Raw genomic sequence first — 16,313 nt, 5'->3', positions numbered from 1 at the left:
TAAGGTGATATTGTTGATGACGTCATTTTTTGACGACAACGACTAATCATAATTTTTTTTTACCGAATGACCCTTCCGTATAGACGTATTTACGTCAAAAAATAACATAACTGTCTCTAACAGAGTACTGTTGATACAAATTGAATTTGCATAGCAAAGTATTCTACTATAAAAATTTATGATTCCTCGTTGTCGTCAAAAATGACGTCATCAACAATGTAAACAAATAACACTTCACAACAAAGAAATCAAAAACTATCAAGCCAGTCGCATTATCACTGCTCCAGAATAAGCACATCGCATTCTTGAATATTGACTGACAGTTGGCCTAAAACATCAGAAAAATGAAAGACGTTATCAAGTATTTGAGGTACCAACTCCAACAAGGTAAACTGATACTCATTCGATATATTACGATTACGAAAACTATTATGAAAACTGACTTTATGATCGACAAAGTGGGGGTTAGTTTAGTGCCTTACTCAAGATTTTAATACGCAACCAACCCCCCAAAGGGGGGTTGTTCAAGTGTTTTAACCCCATTCGGGGGGGGGGGTAGTTTAGTTTCTTACTCAACACTTGAATGAGACACTAAACTAACCCCCCCCTTTGGGGAGGGGGGTTGGTCAAGTGTCTTAACCCTCCATTCAGGGGTTAGTTTAGTTTCTTACACAAGGTTGGTTGCGTTTTACAAACTTGACCAACCAAAAGGAGCGCTCTGCTCTAGTATATATAAAGTTAATGGCACAAGTTATATTTCTGCAGAAGATAGTTAATTCAAATCCATGTGCACTATCATATACAGCAGTATTATAACAATGTAACCAATTAACATCAAAGAACAGAAAAATGCTGAACTACTCTTATAGCCAAAGTATACTAATGTATGGTGCTTAGTCAACTCCACTTCTTGCTCAAGTGATGCAATCAACAGCTGCCATGATTCACTGACAGGAAGGCACCCACCACGTCTCAAGTATTGTCAATACTTTTCAGTGTCTACGGTTTCCTATATTTAATTAATTTCCAAATAGTTTTACACTGACGAAGTCAGCACATGACACGTCCTCTTTGCAAACAAGCACTGTAATACAGAAATTTGCAGCTTCAAACAGAATAATGAATAACCAAAAATGTTTGGAAAGCTATGTATTTCCAAGTAAATAGTTACAAGTTAATTACATAAAATAAAAAGCAAAAATACATTAGCCACAAACCATAACCTTTAGAATGCATAACATGTTGAAAGCAAACTTAAAAAATATATAATTCAAACAGCAAACCAATGTAAATAATCTGGGAAATCACATCCTTAATATGGGTAAGTGATGATATATTTGCACTCTCTAATCCAGTTACTTGAACAGAAGCATCATAACTTTGGGAAAATGAAAACATCAGCATAACATAAATTACCCCATCTAAAATCCAACCCTTGGTATCCATGTTACGGAGGTAACATTTTTGGATGAACACGGTTTTGGTCTACCAAAGCCGAGGTGGGAGATATTGTGCTGAGGGCTGTATGGCTCTGGGATGGTGATAATAGTGTCTTTAGCAACCCCTTTTAGGCACTGCGCAGCATCCCATCATATCTTTCCACCCATATGGGGTATAAAGGAGTTCTCTGACATCTGTACATTGATTATTCTCATGAGCTAACAGTATCAGCCAACCCAGGGAAGCTGAGAAGACAACCGGGGACAGCTACTCACCAGTTGTAAGAAACCTACCTTTACCATTTATAGATGTCACCTTTCTGGGAGCCAATGACCCTGTTACACCACCACAGGGAGCTGGCATTTCTAGCATACCTGTGAAAGTTCTGGTACACCACCACAGAGAGCTAATGGTTCCAGCAAACCCAGAGATCAGGACATCTACAAATATACCCATTAAAGTTATCTGGCATAGACCAAGTGTCTGGAAGTGCCAGGAGGAAGCTTAAAACCATGAAGAGCCAAAGTAACATATGAAATAGGATATGTGGCACTACATAAGTCTAGAAAGACCATGATCGGTGTGCTTGAAAGGCCCAGGTTTGAGGACAGAACCCTGTTAAAGAAGCTAATCCTCTACAAAGAACCTGGGACTTCATGAGACCTAGAGAGGCCTTGTTTTGGCCACCAATAAAAGATCTCTTTAACATAGCTGTTTTAGATCCTATGTACAATACTGTACTTCATGGAAGGTGCTGGCAGATAAAGTGAATGGGCATGCAAAAAACATTAAGAAATGGTCGCAGTGCAAGGGTCAGTTAGGCACCCACACCATTTACAATCTATTCTAACATAAATTACAATAAACGTTTTGACATGTTAATCAACTACATTTGGATATGTTCAGCAACCTGTCTTGAAGCATAATCAACACTGGTGGAACTTGAAACTGCACACACACACAAAATAATAACTTCAAATTTTTTTATTATACTGTCTTCATGTGGCACATGAAGTCTTCATGACAAAGGTGGATATTCATCAACTGTTCTGCAGAGTGGACACACACCTCCTTTCTGAAGCCATCTAGTTATACACTGAAGACAAAAATGATACTAACGTCATTTGTCCTTAAGACAACGGTGGGAACTCATCAGCCATACGTGTGAACACACGGCAGATTGGGCAAATACTCTCTGTGTGAAGCCATTGTTTTATGCACTGTTGAGAGCGAAATACAAAATTAAACTGTGGCACAGAGTATGTACAATATTTTTGGGCAATAATTCATCTTAAGGATCATGTTATCATATTTGCTTATGCAACAGCTGCACTATTCCTATTACCTTACAATGAAAACAGTACAGATTTTATCTGTTGATGAACGTAAGAAATATGCTTATATAATCTGTTTAGATACACTAAAGGATGTGAGGTACATCAATGAAATTATTTTAAAAACCTCACTGTAAGGCCTCCCTAAAACAAAGAGAAAAATGCCTCATGAAAAACTGTACTGATGTGTAATGGCATGGTACAATGTTTCCATCAGCGGAAACCAACAGACTGCAACGCTCATAAATGATGTCCTGCTATCTTCACCAACATACCGAATTCACTTTTTCCAGTAGAGAATTTTATTATCACACTGTTCTCATGGAAAGTTCTTAAGACCAAATAATTTTATTACTTAATAATGGTAACTCACTTGCCTTCCTCCTATTACCACACACTATTACCTCAGCATTCCAGAAAGTGATGCAATACTGAAGGAGTTTGCTTCCGAGTGGTCTCCGAAGATCACAATGGTTTAAACTTTTGTTTACACATAGCAGGTACAATTACCATTAAATTCAAAATATATATTAAACCCCTCAAATTATAATCAAATGTAAATGTTTAATATTAGTACAAAAACCATACCTGAAGTCAGTTCTCAAAAAGTACAGGGACTTCAAAAATTTATGAAACAAACGTAGTTGTTAGTTAGGAATCATTCTTTATAACACAGGCATCGTCTATTTGCCAATTTCCAAGCATATGTAATATTAAAAAACTTGTCCTGTGATACAGGTTAGACTTTGTTATGAATTATGGTGTGCATTGACAAATCTATGTCCCCATTTTTTCATTATATATACTCAAGCACAGAATTAGTTAATAACATGCAATCCCCTACTCTCACCCATAGATGTTACCAGCCGTTTGGTTCGACTAGACATCAAAGTTAGTACAATGCAGCAACATCTTAGCATGAAATATATAACATTTTCCTCACCTTAGTATGGAAAGAATGTTTGCAATGCAAGGAGGTCTGGTCTTTATCCATGGACTCCATACAAATACTACATTCCTCCTCTAAACTCTCATTTGATTTTGACCAGACCGATGCAGAATTATGAACTCCACTCCATGCAGTACCACCAAATTTGTCCAGACCCATCGAACCTGTATTAATAGAGATTCTATAGAAATCTCTATTGGTATTCAAATATAACATGCAACATGACTGAGTTAACTTTTAAAACTACCCAAGAGCCCCTGACACACTTTAATGATTCATATGACTCTATTTTAAGATTATCATTTCTAAATTTCATTTACTCTAATCACCTTTAAGACCCACATTACTTCTTCTTTTTCCGGTTTAACAATGTTTGTACATTTTCCGGCACCCTTTACGGGTCCCCAACTTTTCAGTTGGCTTGATCTATGGACATTCGGTTGGACTCCTTGGACAAGGGATCGGCCCGTCACAAGGCCTCTACCTGTACACAGGACAACACAACACAGAAAAACATCCATGGCTTGAGTGGGATTCGAACCCACGGTCCCTGCGACCAAGCGGCACAAGACCCACGCCTCAGACCGTGTGGCCACTGCGGACCCGGACCCACATTACTTAAAAACCTAAATATATTTTGTGGGATATGTTGCTAAACATTCACCTGAACAAAATCTAAAATAAACATGTTATATCTCATATAATATTTACATAAAGCTCAGTGACTTGAAACTGATGTTATCATGGTCATTAAATCATGACACTATAAGAGTTGTCGTCAAAATATTTTAATTTCACACTTCACTAAGCTGACATCTAACTGCAGTAATCTATATATCTGTATGCTTGCAACATCTAGCATACATTCAATAAACTATTTAAAAACCCAGTACATTTCTAGTTGAGACACAACTTGCACGGACAGTAACTGGGTAGTATATTTAGATATAGCTCAGGAACGTTTGACACATTCTAATCACACTTTTCAAGAATTAATTAAATCGAACATTATTTTTTGATAGGGACAAAACCTGACTTCGGGTGTTTATGTTACTGTTCTAACCCAGGTTGTCCAGTGACTGAGACTAGCTCTTTCTATCGGACCCAACAGAATAGACGCCCCTGCCCCATTCACCTGAAGATGAGAACAGATTCGGTTTTCAAAATGTCGTATACATTTTTAACCTTTGATGAGGGACAAAGTCCAAAAACACAATAAGCCTGACTATATTACACTGTCAGAACCCTACAGAATCCAAATGAAATGAAATTTCATCACACTGACTTTCGTTACAGAAATACTTCAAAGATGCCATGGACCTTTAGTAAGGCATAAACAATGTTTTTGGTATATTAATTTATTATATTAGTGTTTGTTTTATATTTTACTGCAGTCCTCCTAATAATGATGCCTTAAATGACTCAAGCCTGAATCATTCATCTTTCTCATGGCTTGAATGGACAATTGACAACTCCAACCTTTCACTTGCAGATCTCATTAAGATTAGAGACTTCATAATCCTCCTCCTCCTCCACCCAGATTGCAGGAGTTGCAGGGTCTACTAGCAGACCACTGTCATTCAACCTGCACTACACCCATGGAATTCACATCAGAGTAGTCTCGTTGCAACAGAAGTTTCATTCCAGTAATCTTGCATATCTGGACACATGCCTGGAAGTCTTCTTTTCGAATAGCTTTCAATTCTTTCATTGTGTATTTAAGAGCATCTTCTTTACTGTGTCCTTTAAATTCAGCTCTGAGTTCAGGAAAGAGAAAGAAATCACATGGTGCCTAACTGAGGTAGAGAGGTACCACAAAAACATTGTTTCATCACATATTTCCATCTCTCAGAAGTTCCATTCTAAACAAATCACATGAACACACTCAAAATATGTGATTTATACATAAGATGAACAATGTCTCATCACTGAAAAATGCCAATATGAGCATGATGTTTTATCGCAAATGCTGCGATTCTGTTGGACAAAGTGAAATGTAGCAATTGTTTGTTTTTTCTCCCCCCACACCACATGCATAAATACAAGGTTCATCGCTAGTTACAATGCTGGAAGAGAAGTACAGACCTTCTGTAGCACACGCATAGTGACCAAGACACACAATCATGTGATCCCACTTTTGGTCATCAGTAACTGCGGAACAATATTTAACAGAAACTTTACACATGCTCAGCTCAATGGTGAGAATGGCACAAGCCATACAATATGCTAACTTCATTAGCAAGCTCATGAATTGTCAAACGATGGCCAGCATAAATAAAATGTTAAATACGAGTACTTCGTTCTTGGACACTGATGAACGGTCAAATTGTCTCGTCATTCTCAACTTATGGTCAGCCAGTTTCAAACTTTGAACAATACTGGAGTTTCGTTGCAAAGCCTAATGCTTCATTATAAAGGGATAACATACTACATATAAGATAAAATTATGAAATTATTAATTAAAAGCATTTTGTCTTTCATCACGGTGCTTACTAAAGGAATAAATGACACCCAAAGATATTCAGCATATATAAAAAACCATGAATGATAAAAAATATGGGGAATAAACCCTGAAGATATAAAACGGATAATAAAAATTTAATTATATTTCCCTAGGCTTTAATTTACAATAAGCTTCATTCTATTTGTTAAACAATTTAACCTCCAATTTTAAACTTTAATAGTTACATTTTTAGCAATAACATTTACAAAAAAATGTGAAACTTAGAAGCAAGCAACACTTATAAATCCTCCAATAACAACAGAAGTTCATATCAGAAATTAAACACTCAGTAATCGATCCACTAAAAATAAGTAAAAAAGTAAAGTTGTCCCCACTATACACAATGTAGGCACTTGGGAGGAGGGGAAGAATAGCTCCTACTCATTCTTAACCTTGGCACTAGATGGGGGGTGAGTGGTCGGTGTCACACCCCAGCCGCGCTTTACACCCAGTAATAAACAAAGATACCCAATGGATACGAGGCTGGGTGGGACCCAGAGCTGGTCTGAACACAGAGGCTACAGGAAAGATCCTCTGCCCCAATCAGAGATCAAACCCCAGTTGTCCAGTCTATAACCAGACACTATACTGTCTATTATGAAGTTAAAAATATATGTAATAAATAACACACTGTAAAAGACTGTAGTATATCCAAAACATTGTATATGTGGATACTCACCTGAACAAGATCAGTTATAAGCTGAAGCGCGTGGCAGTAATTTACGAAGTAAAATACATTTAAAATTTGTGAAGACAGTATTAGATTAAATATTCTGACTGAATACAGAACAGGGTGCTTCAATATGAGAACAAATAGAGCATTACAACTTGCAAACTCTAGCACATTTACTGGACAAACACGGTGAATAAGAAATTATATAGTTACCTTGCTTCTTACTTTCTTTCTCTTTTCGAACTTTATCCACCATATCAATTATTTTTGGCAGAGTAAAGCCTGTTAAAGAATTGTTACTCCTTTCACGTACTATTTTAACATACGAAGACAGCTCATCCCTGAAATTATAAGAATAAAACATAAAATCTGCAATATGATAGGCCAATGAGGCTAACTGGGTGGAGTTTCTGAAATAAAGTTGGGGGGAAAAGACCAGAGTCTACCAATGTCTGTATGTGCTGTAGGTTAGACCAGAGTTCTGCAAACTTTCTACACCCACAGTACATGCCACACCAGAAGGTTTCGAAGAAAAGGGGGTATAAAACTGTACATGTCCATAAATATGTACCTACATTTTGGTCTAAATCCTTGCCCTTTCAGCATGCAGACATACAAAAAGAAAATATGATACATGTTGAATAAAACTGTTGATAATGAATCTGTGTGTGTATTGATTTTCTCCAACTAAAATGTGCTAATATAGTACAATTTCTCATAAAAATTTTGTGGCACACATGAAACCCTGTAGTAGCACACTAGTTAGTTTAGTGAACTGTAAAACGAAAATATTCTGATGACAATTGCTGTCTTTTTTTCATTTCCAGTACACACCATTCAGCATGGTATGCATTGGTGGTTAGCAGGATTCACGACCCATCAGTACGTGGGTTCGATCGGGACCGCGACATTTAATGCTCCTGCTGTGACCCCCCTTTTCGCGAGACGATGATGAAATTGGAGTAATTGTTGGGATGCCACGGAGAAACCATGGAGGAAAACTCCGTGATGCCTGGACCAAGGCCTTGCCCAACAAGTTGTAAATCTGAGCACCGCCGGGAATCAAACCCGGGACCCCAGTATTACGAGCCCAGCGTTCTAACCGCTAGACCACCGTGGCGGTTACAATTGCTGTTACAAACAAAGTACATCATAAAACTTGTCAAACTTCTGTAATTCCACCAGTATGCAATTTGAAGCAGAATAAAGCAATTAGTGATGATGATGATGGTGTGTCAATTTTTAATTGTGCAGATACAAATATTTCAGAAGTAGAATCTAGTGACAGTAATAATGAAAAATCTGATCGTAGAAGTAGCATAGCAGACAGTGAACGAATTCCAGATGCAAGTGGGTAGCATAATATGAAATGACAAATAAAAATCTGGCTTCTGGGTGCCCCCCATTGGCATGATGTTCATGCGAAGAACACACAATAACCTTTACTACTTGGGAACAGAGCATTAAACCCCCATACAATGGGAATGCCAGCTGGATTTTAAATATGGGGTTAAATGATTTAGCAGTATCTAAGACACACATCCACCTGGACTGTATGCATGCAGATCAATAAAGGATAATTCACAAAATCATGTGAATATTAGCTATATCATTTTAGTTTATGCTGTAACAGTGGGATGAACAACTGTTTTCATATTTTCACTTTACACTTACACTTATTTCACAAATATGTACTGGCTTACCTTCATAAAAATAGTAATCTTAGATTAATTATTTGTTAATATTGCTTTCATTATAACAAAATCTAATTATTACGAACATAATTCATTTTTCTACAAAAGTCATAACATTTTACTAATACATAACAATTGCCTACATAATTAAACACAAGAAAATACAATTATACTAAGAAAACAATGTTCAAATCATAAGAACGAGGCATAAACTTACTCTGTTTTATCTGGGAAGTTCTTGAGTAGCTTGTCCATGAGTTTATGTGAGCTGCTTTTTGTCTTTGGTTTTAATGCTGATGTAATGTTAGGCCTTGGCTCAAGAGGAGAAGTTGTTGATCTGGAAAAATGTTTTAACTTCATTTCACCAAACAGAAATAAAATTTGTTCTAACACTACAAAAACAAATACTTCTAATAATCTAGGACACGATCTGCCTTACAACAGACAAAAGATTTTAAAATAAAAACAATTTCATAAAAATTCTAACATAAACCCTAAGTTTCAAGACACACTATAATTAAAATATTCACTTCTAGGGTAATATTATCATACATGAGTGAGAGTAGGCCATAAGATGGGAAAATGAAAAAAGATTATTGTCAAATTAAATAAATATATATATAAAAATAAATAAAGACATCAGGGAAAAAATACAAATCTGATATATAACAATTCTACATTTATTACATTGGAAATAACTTGCTGAAATAATAAGCTCCGCTAGGATCACAAAAAATAATGTGAAAAACGATACAAGGAGCATGAAAGGAGGCAACTTTGTCTTCTGTGTCACTATCAACTACATCTCCTGCTGGGAATGATTATCATAATGATACAAACTTTCACAAATATATTTGACAAAATTTTGTTCCAACAATAACGCAGCATCTCACTTCCACCTTCAGGGCAAAGTGACCTGCTTCTCATGTTTACAGCACTGGGGCATGAGGCTGGGGTAAGTCATGCCCCTTGCACAAAATTCATGAGATAAAGAGACATTGTTTTTCCATTTGTATGTCTTGTCTCTGAAAATACTGAACAGATTTTATTAAATATGACACTGACAGCCTACAACAAGTATTCAGGTGAGCTTACTTTTTATTAAAATCAGTTCAATATAACCCCCACTTCCCACGACGTTTTCATCAAATCTTACAATTTCTTAAAAACAGATCACAATACAAAACACTGACAGGTACATGACATAAAAATAATACCATTAAGATTTGGCAAAATTTTAATAAGGTGTATATTAATATAATACAACAGTGTGTGTACAACAACGAGTTAAGATATCAGAATGTAAGACTTTTCTAAATCATAATCATTAAATATAAAAATCAGAATCATGTCAAATCCCAGTCACTTCACCCAAAAAATGGGGACTGCTGATTAATTTATGTAATTTTAATGACGCTGTTTCAACTACACGTGATTTAGCATCAAATGCAATTATGATGAGTGGAGAATATGTAAGGATCTAAAAGGAGCCAGTCACAGCCCATTTCCAAAAATTACTCAGCATTCATTTGGAAATTGACTAAAAACACACACAGAACTCAGTCAGTCCAGCTGTTTACCTCGTAAATACACGTATTAAAGTGCCTCATCACTATATCAAAGTGCTCAGCACAGTTTATTTCAAACAACGGGAACACAAATTAAACTGAAGAATGTGAAGACCTTGCCAAAATAACCACCATCTTTACTCACATGTTCAATGATGTCTGTAATAAAGGTTTTGGAGTTTCAGCTGGCTTTGACATCTGGTGAAGTTCTTGTTTTGGCACCTCAGCTGTTGATGGTGAGATTTTAAAAAATGACGCTACACTTGGAGTATCTTTCAGCTGGTCTGTTCCAAAAGCAGATGTACTTGGTGGCATAGTATTTGCAACTGGAGTCAACCCAAAAGCTGATGATGGCAATTTCTTTTCCACTGGTACTACTTTACTTTCTGATGGCAAATGTAACTTATCTGCTGCAATTGTAGCACTTGCCGCACTATTAGGGATCTCAGTACGAGATAAACTTGGTGCAAGCTTGGCTTCTGGTTGCTGTTGTACTGAAGCCTGAAATGATACAGAACTGAAACAAGTTAGAAAATATATGCACAGCATAATAATTCTGGCATGTCTGCTCTGTTACTGTCTCTTTGTTTTAAATTAATGAATGCTCCCTTAACTCTGAGATTATAAGTGACACCAGTGACATCAGATATTGAGGTCAATATCCTTGCATGTCTGGCTGGGCGGTGATCGATCATATGGAATTCTCCTCAGATATTTGTGTAGGTAGAGTGTTTGTCTGGGGATTCCACAAAGTCACTTTCACATGTAGAAAATCACATAGATCTTCCCTAATAATGAAGGCAGCAAGGACCTCTAAAACGTTGGTAAACCATCACAAATCTTAACCTGACCGTGCCAAATAAAGTGAAGCCTCGGAACTAAGAAGCACAGTTCATAAGATATCTGGCAACTACTTTACCCTTTTATAACCAGGTGGGGGGTGATATTTAACAGGCTGTATAAAGAAAAAATACTTGGCAGAAATTAAAAAAAATACAAAGACAAATATGTATACCAAATTTCAGAACCTGATGAAGTGAGGTGTAAATTTTACTTCCATGTGTATTGATTTTCTGTCAAATGGTCCATAAAATATCAAAGCTATATCTTTTTACCAATTAACTACATACAAATTCAAAACAGTTTTTTCACAGAAATTTTTCACTTTAAAGGACAGGTAAAATAGACTGACAAAAGAGTGTGTGTGAGTTTGTGCGCGCGTGCACACACATGTCCATGTGCTTGCATGCTGTTCTTCAATTTCACAATTATACAAAATTCATACTGAACATGATTAAAAGAATGCAGTCCTAAACCTGCTCAGCCCATTTAACAAAATTGTGAAAAAACAGAATTTTTTCAAAACAAAATGTAGTAAATTAACAAGATTCACACTTCGATGGGAAACACAAGAAAAATACTGACAAGGGTTTAGAACTACTCTTTTCAATCAACATATAAAACATACCTTGTCAGTTCCTATGGAAGCCTGAGGAACACGAGGAGCGGGGGGCCAGAGAGCTGGGCCTGAACTGATAACTGGTGGTCCCTGTTGCTGTCCATACTGCATCGCCATTGGCAGTGGATAAGCTGTTTGCGGGGTATTATCTAAAGAATGTGGAAGAAGCAAGACATCAACGTGTATCAGAATGAGACACATTCCTGCTTGACAAAGAGGGTATCTAAATTAATGAGTAATGGGAGAAACAACAAAGTAGCAGCAGAACAGCTATGCAACCACTGGTAAACATTAACCTTAATTACAATTAGCAGTTATTTAATGAATTTCATCAATGAATAAAGATTGGGAATTTTTCAACAAACCAACTTGTGCTGTTTCATCTGTGGATAAAATGCCTCAGGCAACTCACTCTCACCTGTAATCAGGGAGTTATCATGCTACAAATCCTGAAAGTACGAACACGCACACACACATAATACTTACAAAAATATGATTGACTGTGTAACATAGGTTGATAACCATAGACTGGTGTGGAATGCTGTAACAGGGGCACACCTGTTGCACAAGTAACTGGTGATGATGGTACGTGAACACGTGAACATCCATTCTGTTCAAAGTTCTTCTCATCTGACCTCACCAATGTTTCAAGAATTTGTTTAAATTTTTCTTCTATCTTTGAATCTGAGGAGTCCTCTTTCTTATCTACCTCACTCATTTTCAGCATTGTTTCACTTGGTGGTAATGCCGTGTCTTTATTCATTAAAGTATTTTCAATTACTTCACTTCTATTTTTTATTACTTTTCTGAGTTTCAGTGCTTGCTGCTCGACAAATGCGAGATCATCTACTGCCTTCTGCCGTTCCAATTTCATTTGGGCCAATTCCTTATCTTGTGCTATAAGTTTCCCCTTCAAATCCTGTTGCTCCTCTAAAGCTTTTTGAATAATTACTTCCAGTGTGTCCACAGGACAACTGGGTTCTTGAGGAAGATCTGTCCAGTCCAGTTTAACAAAGTCTGCTACAGTAATTTTTCCTACTTTTTCATTCAGTTCTGTGCAATTAACCTGGAATAAACAAACGTATAAGAAATTCTGTACCAAACACAACATGAAACTGCTAAGAAACTATACAGGCCATATGTGAATGTTATTTGTGAACAGTTGGCGCACAGTATGCATGCTATATGTAAGAGTGGTAACTACAAAGAAAATGTTACAGCACCTGTAACATGGGAAGATAACAGCAAGGTGGGTCTTGAGGATGTAAACAGTGAGGGCTCGAGGTAGATGAAACTGGCTCAGGATCATGCTCAATGGTATCAGGAATGTTGAACCTTCATGTTTTACCACCAGAGTGTAATCTGAAAATTTCTGTCTTCTGGGTTGTTGCGCTGTGTAGTCTGCTTGATGTTAACCAACGTTTCATCGCCCTGATGACAGAGGCAGTATGACCTCTGAAACGTTGGTAAACATCGACCAGACTACACAGCGCAACAACCCAGAAGACGGAAATCTTCATACTCACCGCTGTGAAAACCTCAAATCTTACAGAGTGTAATCTATTTCTCATTTAAACATACACAGAAAGCAGTGAAATTCTCAGATGTTATAAAGGATCATTTATCAAGATAGGATCAGTTATCAAGATGGCTGTCTTCTCGGATGTTGTGCCACGCAGCTTGGTAGACAGTGATTGATGTTTCACAGGAATTTGCTGCCTCCATCATCTGGGCTCTTCTGGAATATTGGTTATTACCTACCAGACTACACAGCACATCCCAGAAAATACTTAATCATACTTGTCGTTGCAAGAACCTGGAATCTAACTGTGCAGTTACCAAACAACAAGAAAATGAAAGTTCTTTCAACCCACAATAAAAGCAGACAGACAGAGCACACAAACCAAGTTCATAATAAGGCTCCTTCAACTTCTGATACAGAAAATATGGGGATAACTAAAAATAATTAATAAATGTGCAAAAATATAGCACTACCAGTATAAGATTTTAATTTTTTGCTGAATACAATGGAACAGATAATTTCAGGAACAATGTATGAGTAAGTCACTGCTATCCTTGAACACTGACTAACTTCCTCCCCACACATGTTGTTGGACACCTTGCTTCTTCTTCCTCGTCCCATGAAACCACTAAAAGAATTCTCATCCCTCCTTCCCATCCCCCATCTCCTCTTCTCCACTGCCTGGTCCTGAACAGGCTGTGTTCAGCCATTACATCGTCAAAGAATTTCCTTCTCTCCTTTTTACATAATCGCTGATAATCCCACCCAGTTTTCATGGTCACCACTTCTTTTGTAACCTCTCTTTCTCACCATGTACCCCTCAAAAACCTTTTCATCATTTCTTTTTCTCATCTACATACCCTTCTCCCATTGGCTAGCAGGCCACTATCTGTTCCACCAATCAGAACCATCAAATGCTATTCACCACCCATACCCTGCCCTATCAGCAGCAACAGACCCTAGTTTGATTGCTTGAGGCTCCCGCCATGACGGAATCCCGTTAGCGTTAGCAAAATTCTTGTTTCCATTTTAAGGCTCGGTTTACCATCTCCAGCAATGCGTTTCGTAAGCAGGAATGGTGTTACCTAGGAAGGGACAATGTCTGGCGCTTGCGCAGGACTCCGCCCTTAGTTAGCTTTTTGGTTGGTGGTTGGCATCTGCAATGTATGTTGAAATGTTGGATAATCATCAACATTTGATGTGGCCTATCCCCGAAAACCAAGTCGGAAATCACTGATTTTTCAGGAGACAAAATGTTTTCTTCTCAGACATTTGATGATGTGATCAGAACTTCCAATTACATTAATGTAATTAAGTACCCACTTTCAGAAGGTGCAGACAGTGCCAGTAACGCTTCACTGAATTCCTAATCTTATATAAAAAGAACTACTTTAATTGTCATTCACGTTGTTTCTTTACTGACTGACTTAATGAATATGCTAATTATTGCTACACATTACTTAATATACCATTGATGTTTAAGAACAATAAATTTTGTATGAATATTTTGTTTTATATTTTAATAATACAAAGGTTCTGTGTTATACACATAATATAGCATATTACTACAGTGACTGTTTAAATAATGTGAAAAAAGCAAATAAAAAAGAAATTCTCAAATTTGGGGGGGGGGGGGGGGGGGTTATGCACCCATAATTTTGTAAGTTTCATTTTCCACCTCTGCATAAGGTCACTGTCTTGGGCTGGCCTGTACTTCAGCCCTGAAGATGGGTCAATATACACTTCTGAAACACTAGTACCTACCTATATGTGTTACAGCCCAGGAGACTGACATCAACATCACTAAATGAATGATGATTTTACTCAGTACGGTACACTTCTAAAGTGGCACTAACAATAATAAGAACCGAATATAAATTAAACACATACTGTGAATTGAACTTCATGATCAGCAACATTGTCAAAATATTGCTCCCAATTCTTGATAGCTGTTGTAACTTCAGTCTTATTGGGGGTACTAGATTCTGTGAGGTATTTCACCTGCAACCTCATGGCTTGCAATGTGTCCAAACATTTCTTCTTCAAGCTGACAGCAAAACAAATAAAAATGAGAAATGAGAACACACACATTACATCACAATTTAAAAAATAATAAAAGAGAATAATCTGTGCAGTTCAAAATATTTTGTCTTCCCATCTGATTTCTAAGAACCTGAGAATTAAAGTATACAAAACAATAATTTTGCCTGTTGTTTTGTATGGGTGCGAAACATGGTCTCTCACTCTGGGGGAGGAACACAGATTGCAGGTGTTTGAGAACAGGGTGTTGAGGAGGATATTTGGACCTAGGAGAGAAGATGATGGGGCATGGAGAAAACTGCATAATGATGAACTTAAAAATCTGTACTCCTCCCCCAATATTGTCAGGGTCATTAAAGTCAAGAAGAATCAGATGGGGGTGCGCATGGATGGGGCGAGAGGTGTGCACCGGGTATTAGTTGGGAAACCTGAGGGGAAGAGACCGCTGGGGAGATCTAGACGTATATGGGAAGATAATCTAAGGTGGGATCTATGGGGGATAGGAGTCGAACGAGACTGGATTTTGTTGGCCCAGGACAGGGTCCGGTGGAGGGCTTTGGTTAATTCGGTGATGAACCTTCGGGTTCGGTAAGCCATCTAGTTAGTTAGTTAGTTAGAATAATCTGTGGATAAATATACAGTAAAAATGAAGTTGCATCAATGGTGGGGGAATGGGTAAAAATTGTAATCAAAACATTTTAAAAAATACTACACTAACGTAACAACTTAACTCCTTTTTCATCATTCTACTTTCTCCTCCTTTTTTTAACATTTTGTTAATGAATTTTTGTTATTACACTTGCTGTCAAAATGAAGAATTCAGTGCTCACAAATTTCACCTTAAAAGAAATTTGAAACAAATTACATTCAAAGACTTCTTTAATAAATAAAAATAATGCATTCCATCAAGACTTTTTTAATGATGCAATTATTTTTCTTGTGACTTAATTATATTGTGCATAAATATATCAAATAAACTGTTAATCATGTAATAAGCTATGTTTATTCATTCCTGTTTTTATCCCCCTTCCATAAGTACGTGCACATGTGATAAAAGTAGTGACTAACAGAAACAGTAATTATAGCTACAATAACGGATATAACGAGTAACAGTTATAATGAGCGCTTCTC

The 16,313-nt window shown here is 37.0% G+C and overlaps 1 protein-coding gene and 1 long non-coding RNA gene across 9 annotated transcripts in view; one reads left to right on the top strand and one right to left on the bottom strand.

Annotated features, from left to right (window-relative positions):
* The first annotated feature begins 276 nt into the window (after positions 1 to 276).
* On the top strand, positions 277 to 8,125 carry LOC147874728 (uncharacterized). The gene is made up of 2 exons (XR_015533835.1): positions 277 to 387; positions 7,727 to 8,125. It is a non-coding gene; the product is annotated as an uncharacterized LOC147874728 (long non-coding RNA).
* Positions 1,135 to 16,313, bottom strand: part of LOC110830988 (uncharacterized) — a 53,619-nt gene continuing 38,440 nt past the window's right edge. For 7 of the 8 annotated variants that reach the window (XM_087343692.1, XM_022066470.2, XM_087343691.1 and 4 more), the window contains 8 exons: positions 15,033 to 15,189; positions 12,107 to 12,686; positions 11,630 to 11,769; positions 10,307 to 10,662; positions 8,811 to 8,930; positions 7,113 to 7,240; positions 3,718 to 3,887; positions 1,135 to 2,660 (listed from right to left, as the gene is read on the bottom strand). In XM_087343692.1, coding sequence (XP_087199818.1) covers positions 2,571 to 2,660; positions 3,718 to 3,887; positions 7,113 to 7,240; positions 8,811 to 8,930; positions 10,307 to 10,662; positions 11,630 to 11,769; positions 12,107 to 12,686; positions 15,033 to 15,189 — 1,741 coding nt within the window. In that variant the 3' untranslated portion in view covers positions 1,135 to 2,570. The remainder of the gene's footprint in view (positions 2,661 to 3,717; positions 3,888 to 7,112; positions 7,241 to 8,810; positions 8,931 to 10,306; positions 10,663 to 11,629; positions 11,770 to 12,106; positions 12,687 to 15,032; positions 15,190 to 16,313) is intronic. The other variant, XM_087343690.1, reaches the window with a different exon arrangement.

This window comes from Zootermopsis nevadensis, unplaced genomic scaffold (genome assembly GCF_977971745.1).
Source record: "Zootermopsis nevadensis isolate Lab colony 2312 unplaced genomic scaffold, Znev_1.0 Znev_ptg000006l, whole genome shotgun sequence".
NCBI classification, from domain to species: Eukaryota; Metazoa; Arthropoda; class Insecta; order Blattodea; family Termopsidae; genus Zootermopsis; species Zootermopsis nevadensis.
This window is presented reverse-complemented; position numbering and strand designations above follow the sequence as displayed.